Source organism: Gavialis gangeticus, unplaced genomic scaffold (genome assembly GCF_001723915.1).
Source record: "Gavialis gangeticus isolate Ggan-Ray unplaced genomic scaffold, GavGan_comp1, whole genome shotgun sequence".
In the NCBI taxonomy this organism is placed as follows: domain Eukaryota; kingdom Metazoa; phylum Chordata; order Crocodylia; family Gavialidae; genus Gavialis; species Gavialis gangeticus.
In genome coordinates, this window is record NW_017729007.1 from 1,531,558 (window position 1) to 1,539,740 (window position 8,183).

Here is an 8,183-nt window from a genome sequence, read left to right on the forward strand (position 1 = left end):
GGGTTTTTTTTTTTTTTTTTTTTTTTTTAAGTGAATGTAGCCAGGGGTCATCAGGGTAATGGAAGATAGAAGCAGGGTCTCTGTGCTATACACAGAATCCTCCGGACTTTCCCTCACCTATGCTGTTTCAGTAGCTGCAGCAGGGCAGAGAGTATTGCTTGTATACTTCCCAGGACCCAAACACCGCAGCATGATTGTGGGCTTGGACAGATGTTCAGCTTCTCCAGGGAGAATCCCTGCTCTCTCAAGAGAAACCATGAATGTACATATGCTCATCACTTTTCCCAGAGTAAGAGCAGGTGCTTGGGGAGCAAAATAACTTGAGAACAATCTGAGCAAAGTGGCTCTCTGGAGACTCTCTCTCAGGAGACAGAATTTCTGTAGAAGCAGCCACTACACTTTGCTGCTTCTCCCTTCTGCTTCCACAGGCAGGAACAGAACCAGACCATGCCCACAAAGTGCTTCAACGCTGGACTCTTCCAACCTGAAGCATTCAGGGGCCATGTTCTGCTCCCTGCTTGGTTGGGCCACACACATGCTCTCCCCTCCTTGTGGGGGAAGGGGAAAGAAAAGCAACCAAGCACACTGACTGTCTGTACCAACATTCAGTCTCCTGAGAGAGATTCCCCCAGGGAACCAATTCACTTGGGCTGTTCCTGAGTTATTTTTCTCCACTTCTATACTGGGAGAAAGTGACAAAGGTGTGCACAAGCAGTTTCTCCTGAGGGAGCAAGGACTCTCCCTGGAGAAACTGAACATCTGTCCAAGACCAGCTGTTACCCCATTCCATTTTGAGACCAGCTGCTTTAAGGCAGCGATGCTTTGAAGGCAGCAGCATAAGCCACAAGTGGTCTGTAACTCTGTCTGCCATTCTGGTCTTTATTCCCACCCAACCCCCACCAGGCTGGAAAGAGAAACAAACACAACCTGTGGGGTCAGAGGAGGAGGGACCCAGAAAAGCCTGGGAAGGCTCAAGGGAGACAAGGAACAACGAACTCCACCCAGGGAGCACACTCTGAAGCAGCAGATAACCTCCAGGGATGCCTACTGCCAGGTGGAGGATGTTTGTCTGCCTGCTTGCCTATTTTTCAGGAGGGAGGGGAAAAAGGGTGGTCACAGATGGTGGCCTGACAAGCCCTCAGAGCGCAGTCCCCCCATCCCCTGCGGTACCGGTTCTCCTTGTCCAGCTGGTTGGGGTCCTGCTTCCGCAGCAGCTGCTGGAGCTTGCCCAGGTCCCCAGTAGCAGCTGCACGGTGTAGCTTCCCCAGGTCCCGCTCACGGAGCTCATAGCCGCCAGAGCCCACGGGCAGGGAAGCGCTCTTGGAAGGCGACGGCAGCCCCTTCTTCTTCTTGCCAAAACCAAAGATCTTCTTCATCCTCCTGGGGCCACAATGAGGATACGCAGGGACACCAGGGCTGCTACCTGCACATGGTGGGTACCAATCCTAGTCGTCCAAGCACAGTCAAGCCCACAAGGGGGAGGGGAAGTTCCACTGTAGCTGGGGTGGGGCAGAGCCTAGGGCAATCACAGCAGGACAGGACACAGCTGGACCCGCAGGCTGGAGGTGGGGCAGGGACACAGGCTCAGTGGGTTCCTCACTCATGTGGCGGTGGCAACATCCACAGTAACCGCTGTCCAAGGACTCCAACAGCGATGAACAATGTCATCTTTTTCAGTAAATTTGGGAGAGCTGATAACATTGTTATAAGTTCACATATACAGATGATGGGCCAAAAGTGCAAAAATCAACCTGGAGAAGATAGGTATTAAAGTAAAGGAATTGTAAGGTGGAGAAGGAGCTGGTTCATGAGTTGGCAACAAGCAGCACTACAAGGGGAAGTATTGGGCTAGAATGTGATCACTAGTGGAATTCCTTGGGGATCAATCTTGGGACCACCAACAGCTCATAATCTTTCTGTAGTAAAAAACTTTACCTAGGAGGTCCTTCTCAGCTGTTTCCAACTGATTTGTTTCCAACTTTGAACAAAAAAAAAACCCTTTTGGATCAGTCTCCCATGCATGACTTCTATCTTGTATTGGTTGAATTTCATCCCATTGCTGCTACTTCAGCTCTCAAAGTATTCCAGGGGAGGGGGAGGAGTGCAAGGGGTTACAGGATAACCTTATTCTGCTCTGTGTTGGTGATGTTTCCCAAGTTTCCATCATGAAAACATTTCATCAGCACCCTTTTTATTAAAAAAAAATCTAAATCTTGGTTTGGCTCTTCTGTTTAAGGGTAAATCCAATGTGGACATAACCCATGCTTCAAGTGCATGCTCTCTGCCTCTAGGATGGTAGCACTCAACTTCTGGCCTTCAAGCCAAATCCAGCCCACAGGGCTCTCCATGTGTCCAGAAATTTGGCAGTGGGAGATGACTAGCAGCACAGTCACAGCTTCAAGAGTCACAGCCACAGATGAGGAACTGAAAAGTGCCCAAAGCACTTGGCATTCAAGGGTTCACCTCTGAAGCCCACGACAAGGTCACAGAGGAAGAGAAGAGAGCCTCTCCCTCCTGTAGCAAGCACCAGGTCTGGATTGAGATGGTAATACTTAAGCTACTTAAGCTGCTAGAATTCCGAGTGCCAAAACACAGGGGGCAGACAGGCGACACAGGAATTGCTCACTCAGGGCTCAGACACAAGTGACGATCCTAGCAAAAACTTGCCACGATTCCAAGGGGCAGCATGAATTTATAAAGGATCCGAGGGGCTGGGGGCTGATAACTAGTGGAGAAGGTGATCACACACTGCAGTGAGCCCATTCGCCCCCAGCCTCTTGCCTCGATCCTTTATAAATCCACAATGCCGCTTCCCAACTTCTCTGCCTCACTCGCGTCTGGGCAGCGACTGCCTGCAACTGTCTAAGACCAGGGGCTGCTATTTCCAAGCACTGGTCCGGCCCGGGACCCACCGGCCTTGGCTGGGACCCTTGTTTTGAGGCGGCTACATGGAGCGGAGGCTGGGCACGGCGGGTCGTAAGGGGGGACTGCGTCCTTCACCACGTCCGCAAACCTTAGAGCCCAGGCTCCTGGCACACCCCACCCCCCTGGTCCCCAGCGACAAAAGGATACGGCTGACGCAGCACCCCCAGGAGGGGTCACAGCGGCGCGCTCCGCACCAGCACCGGCAACCAGCTCCCGCGAACAGCCAGCAGCGCCGCACTTCCGGTAAGGGAAAGAAGCCCGGCTTACTGCGCAGGCGCCGTGGGGGCGGGAAGGAGGGGGAAACCTTGTCAGGACGCATGCGCCGTTCGGAGCGTGAAACTATGGGAACAGAGCTGACGCCAAGCTGGTGCCGTTCCCGCGAGAGGAGGCGGAGGGTGGGAGGACAAGTTTTGAACACGCATGCGCTGAAACAAGCCTGTGTCTCGAATATAGAAAGGGGTCAGGGGTGGCTTTACGTATACGCTCTATGTCTCTCTTCTGGGAGGGTCGGCTGCGTGCTGAGGGTGGGGCTGGGGTTTCCAGCCTACCACGTGCTGGCGTCACATGCCGCGTGCGGAGCTGCTCCAAGGCGCGGGCCGGGGCCGCCCCGTCTGGCGTAGCCCCCTGCGGCCGGGGGACTTCGGCCCACCGTGTTGTAGGGTCCAGGGGGAGCTTCTGCCAGCAGCCTTGGCTGCATTGGCGCCCAGTGTCTGTGTTTGAGGCTCTATAGAAACGCAGGGAGAGACCTGATAGGAGACTTGCAGGATCCTCCTGCAAGGCAGGAGGCGTGATTGTGGGATCCAGCGCCCCATCCAATCACGCCTCACTGCCAGTCAGGCCTGCTCGCCAGCCCTTGCACCACGAAGTCGCAAGCTCCAGCAGCTGCAGGTCCCACAGCTGACAGGACCCACAGCCATGGCAATGTCCCATGTGCTGCTGCGAGGCCTGCGGCTGACAGGGCTCCCAGCTGTGGCAACACGTAGGACACCACCATGCGTAGGCGACATGTAGGGAGGGCACAGGGCCCCACCCGACAGTGAGCACTCCGGTTGGTAGGGAGTACAGAATTCAGCCCCCCCTGAATCTTGATTCGGCTGGGGGACCCCCCACACCTCTGGTTGGCAGCTGGCGAGTGGGGCACAGCTGGTCCCAGTTGTGCCCCACTGGTGCCCCCCATGCAACAGTCACCCATGCCATCATGACCACCAGCCATAGCAGCGTGTGATGCATCCCCATGGTGGGAGCCCCCTGCAGGAGCTGTGGAAACCCCAGTTGAGGGTGTGTAGCTCTCACCCAACATTTCTCGCTACACATTCAAATTAAAGCTGGAGAGAAACCAGCATCCCCCTGCTGCCTCACAGGCTGCTCGGCCTGTCACAGCTACCGATGGAAGAGTACAAAAACAGTGAAGGGAAGTGTCATGGCACAATGTCTTCATCCACTAGAGTGTGTAGTCCTAAAACCTCCTGAAGGTCAGCACCTACACCCTTTCCATCAAAGAACTAAGCTCATCTCCTGTTTGTTCTAATTCTATAGCCAGATGAACCTGAACCAAGAGCAACTCTCCTGGGACATGGAAAGCCAAGTTTGGCATCTCACTTTCATCCTTTCACCAAAAGTTATCCTGGAGCCTAGGGGCACCCTGGGAATGGCCCCCGGCCCAGGACCCCACCAGGGCATCCTGGGCCATCCTTAAGGACACTCCAACCCCTGCACTAGCAATTATGAGGTGTTGGTTGAGGGGTTCACCTGCTCCATTGCCCAGTCCTCCTCAGTCTGCTGCTCAGCAGAAGGCCAATTAGCACTTGATTGGGACTCTCCTGCTTCTCCCATGCAAGCTGATGACCTGCTGCCTTTCAGGGGAGGAAGGGCTACTGTCAAGAACAATCCTCTGAGCTGCCTCATCCCACTTCTGCAGAATCAGCCCTTTATGAGGTGTGTGCTGTCATTTGGCAGTAATCCAGACACACCAGCCCAGCCTCAGTAGGGACCAGCTTTATTCCCCAGTAGAGATACTGGGTCTTTTCATCTTTCCCTATTTCATTCTGACAGTCCCAGTTGTTAGCCTTGGGTGTGTCTACACAGGATGCTTTACTGCTCAATAGAGCACGGTAACTGTCACTGTCTATACATGCAGATGCTTACTGCACAGTACTTTGCTTTAATCACAAGTTAATTTCCTACCTGTAAATACAAGTAGCAAATTAACTCCCAATTAGTTACTGCAGAGTAACACACATGTAAATGCTGACCAGGAGCAAATTTGCTTCCAGTCAGCCCCACCACCAGAGGGCCACCTACAGTTTAGCTCCAGGGCCCCTGGATTGGGAGTTTCTCTGGCCCGTGGACTGGGAGCTTCTCCAGCCCCAGGGCTGAGGCAGCTCTTTGCCTGCCCCATCCTCTGGCCTTTAAAAACCTCCAGCCTGGCAGTGCTGTAGCAAGGAAGTTTGGCACCTGGGGCAAAACCAACCCTCACCCCCAAAAAAAACTTTAATAAAGCCTTTAATACATTAATTACTCCCTTTATATGCTCTGTGACAAGTCAGAAATTAACGTATCAAACTCGTAAAGTCTTTATAGGGGCATTTAGGCTGATACAGTGGTTGGCGTGGAAACCAGCTGTAAGCCCTCAGTGGCTTGGCCCAGCCACGCACCACACAGGCAAAGATCAGCCCCCCTCTCCAGCTGCAAAGGGAAATTGTTATGGCTAAGTAGGCTTCGCTCTTTCTTCCCTGCTCCCCAGGAATAGGGCTGTGGCCAGGCAGGACAGGCCCCACAGCCACTGCTTTACCTGCCTCACCCCAGGCAGGATCAACTCTGCGGGCTCCAGCACCACTTGGGTGTAATCTCTTTCCTCCACCCCAAGCAATGTCTTCATGGCGCTGTGAGGTGAGCCCAAGGTCCTCAGCCAGTTTGTGCAGAGTGGGTGCTCCAAGACACATGTCTATACTAGGGCCTCTCAGGCCACATACAGGCATGTGGGCACTTCTGATCAGCACACCAGTGCTGCAAAAAGGTCAGGGTCTTGCAGACATAGTGAGCCACTGTCACCAACCACAACCGGTGGTCGGGGACCGCTTGCAAGTCCATGCCCTTTGTGTGTCAGCTGGATGACATCCTCATGCCCCAGAACCCTGTCCAGAACCATGCAGTGTACTCAAGCATAGACAGCCTGCCTGAGCCTCCTCTGTGGCCTGAAACCCACAGCGATGCATCACCAAGAGAGGACTCGTTGGGCTGCCAGGAAGCTGTCTTTCCATGCTCCTCGCCCCAGTCTCGTCAAGCAGCTCCAGGAGCTTGGGCCAGAGCCTGCCTCACCAGCTCTGGGGGCACAACCTCGCCCAAGAGGTCAGGCGCCATAGCACCACCAGCCTTCAGCAGCTCCAGCTCCTCCCCAGAAGGGGCCTCTGCCCACACAGCTGGACACTGTGCCCCAGGAGCCGCATGTCCTTGCTGCCAGCAGGGACCAGCTTCAGCTGCTGGGCATGCCTGCCACACCCACCTGGTAAGCCCTGCACTGGGGTGAGGGCCCTCCCTGCCCTGGACCTGGCCCCTGCCCCAGCCCCTGGCCCTGCCCCTGCCCCCACTCCTCATCTGGCCCGGCTATGCTTCCCTGCCCCTGGGTTCCCCCCACCACAGCACGCAAGGAGGTGGGAGACAGTGCAAACTTTCTTGAACTGCCTGTGCCCCCGCCACTAGATGGACATGGGCCTCTCACCCACAGAGGATAATGTTGATGTTGGCAGCAACATCATCCTTGGCTATAGGGGATAGAGACGTGTAGCGCAGCCACAGGGAGCCCTCTAGGTGATGGCAAATGTTGCATGGCAAGCTTGCCCTCTGCATCATTGAAACTCAGGGTCCCATGTCAAGTATGCAGGTACACATGGGGCACCATGGCAATCAGCAGCAGCAAGGTATAGTGGGTTGGGCACCCCTCAGTCCTCATGGTGCACCCAGGACACTCTCAGCAGGGGCATGCTCAGGGCATAGAGCCAGTGGGGGGGGAGGGCTGACCCTAGGCCTCCTCCCCAGAGAGGCCCCCTGGGGGGAAGGCAGGGGCACCAGCAGCTTGGCATCCCAGTCAGCTAGGAGCCCCTAACTCCCTGAGCCTGGGCACCATTGACTTGGCAGCAGCACAGGAGATAGGCTTGCCAAAGGAAGAGAAGTGGGGGGAGTGGGTCTGGAGCTGTAGCAGCAGGTGCTGCTAGGAGCCAGGTCTGTCCCACCCTGGGAAAATCCTCGCTCCCTGGGACCTTGGGCCTGCAGCCACCTGCCCCTGTGGAGTAAGCAGGAATGGAGAAGTCGGGGGGGGGAGAAGGGGCAGGGGGCTCAGCCAGTGGCTGCATGTGCCAGGGACTGCCAGGCCGACTTACCATGGTCCGTGGCAGTCCAGGTCATGCATGCATGACACCCCAATTTGAGGCTGGGCAGTTCACAGCCCCTTGGTATGAAGCATCTTATCTCAGGAATGTTGCAAATTCTCACAAAAAGCCTCTTTCTCCTGGGTCTGCAGGTCCTCTAGCTGCATGCAGGGGAGAGGCACCAGTTGACAGTCAGGTTGCCTTCAGGGTCACCGCTAGTCTCAGCCATGGCCCTGTGTAATTCACTGGCTCCAGTAGCTCAGGACCCAGGACTGGACCTTGTTCCTGAACTAGCTTATCACAGTGGCTGAGGAACCCCTGGCAGACTCATGGGCCTGGCAGGCAAAGGACATACCCTGCAGTGGGAGCGGGATGCACACCAGGAGGAGAGGGCCCAGCAAAGGGACCAAGAGGACCAGGAGTTCCAGGACAGGCAGCTGGCCCTGGAAGAGAGGCACCTGAAGCCCCAAGAGCACCAGGGCAATGGAGGCCACAGAGGAGGACAACAGGGTGCTGGACACCGTCTTGGTCCTGGCAATCACCTTCATGCTGCCTGCTGCCCAGCCACTGACTGCAGCCCCACCCACCTGACTTGCCCCTGGAAGCCACCCACCTTTCAGCCACAAGCCCTGCTGTGGGCCTGGGCTGAGGTGCAGCAGCCCCTCCACCAGCCAGGTGCCCGTGTCCCACGTCCCCCACCAGGCATCCCCCTTGCCTGGGCCCAGCTCCAATGACAGAGCTGCAGCATGCTTGCACAATGTTTTGCACACTACTTTGGGCCATGAAAGCGGGTGGCCAGGGAGCAGGGGAACAGAGCTGACTTTTAAAGATGGCTGCTGGCCACAGGAAGGTGTGGCTGGAGCTTCCATCTCCCCTTGGCTGCTGGCAGGGGTG

At 55.8% G+C, this 8,183-nt stretch overlaps 1 protein-coding gene across 1 annotated transcript in view; it reads right to left on the minus strand.

Moving 5' to 3' along the window:
- ANKRD26 (ankyrin repeat domain 26) overlaps window positions 1-3,108 on the minus strand; it is a 147,582-nt gene extending 144,474 nt beyond the window's left edge. The window contains exons 1-2 of the mRNA XM_019509242.1: window positions 3,073-3,108; window positions 1,171-1,751 (exon numbers count right to left, since the gene is read on the minus strand). Coding sequence (XP_019364787.1) covers window positions 1,171-1,376 — 206 coding nt within the window. The 5' untranslated portion in view covers window positions 1,377-1,751; window positions 3,073-3,108. The remainder of the gene's footprint in view (window positions 1-1,170; window positions 1,752-3,072) is intronic.
- Window positions 3,109-8,183: the final 5,075 nt, after the last annotated feature.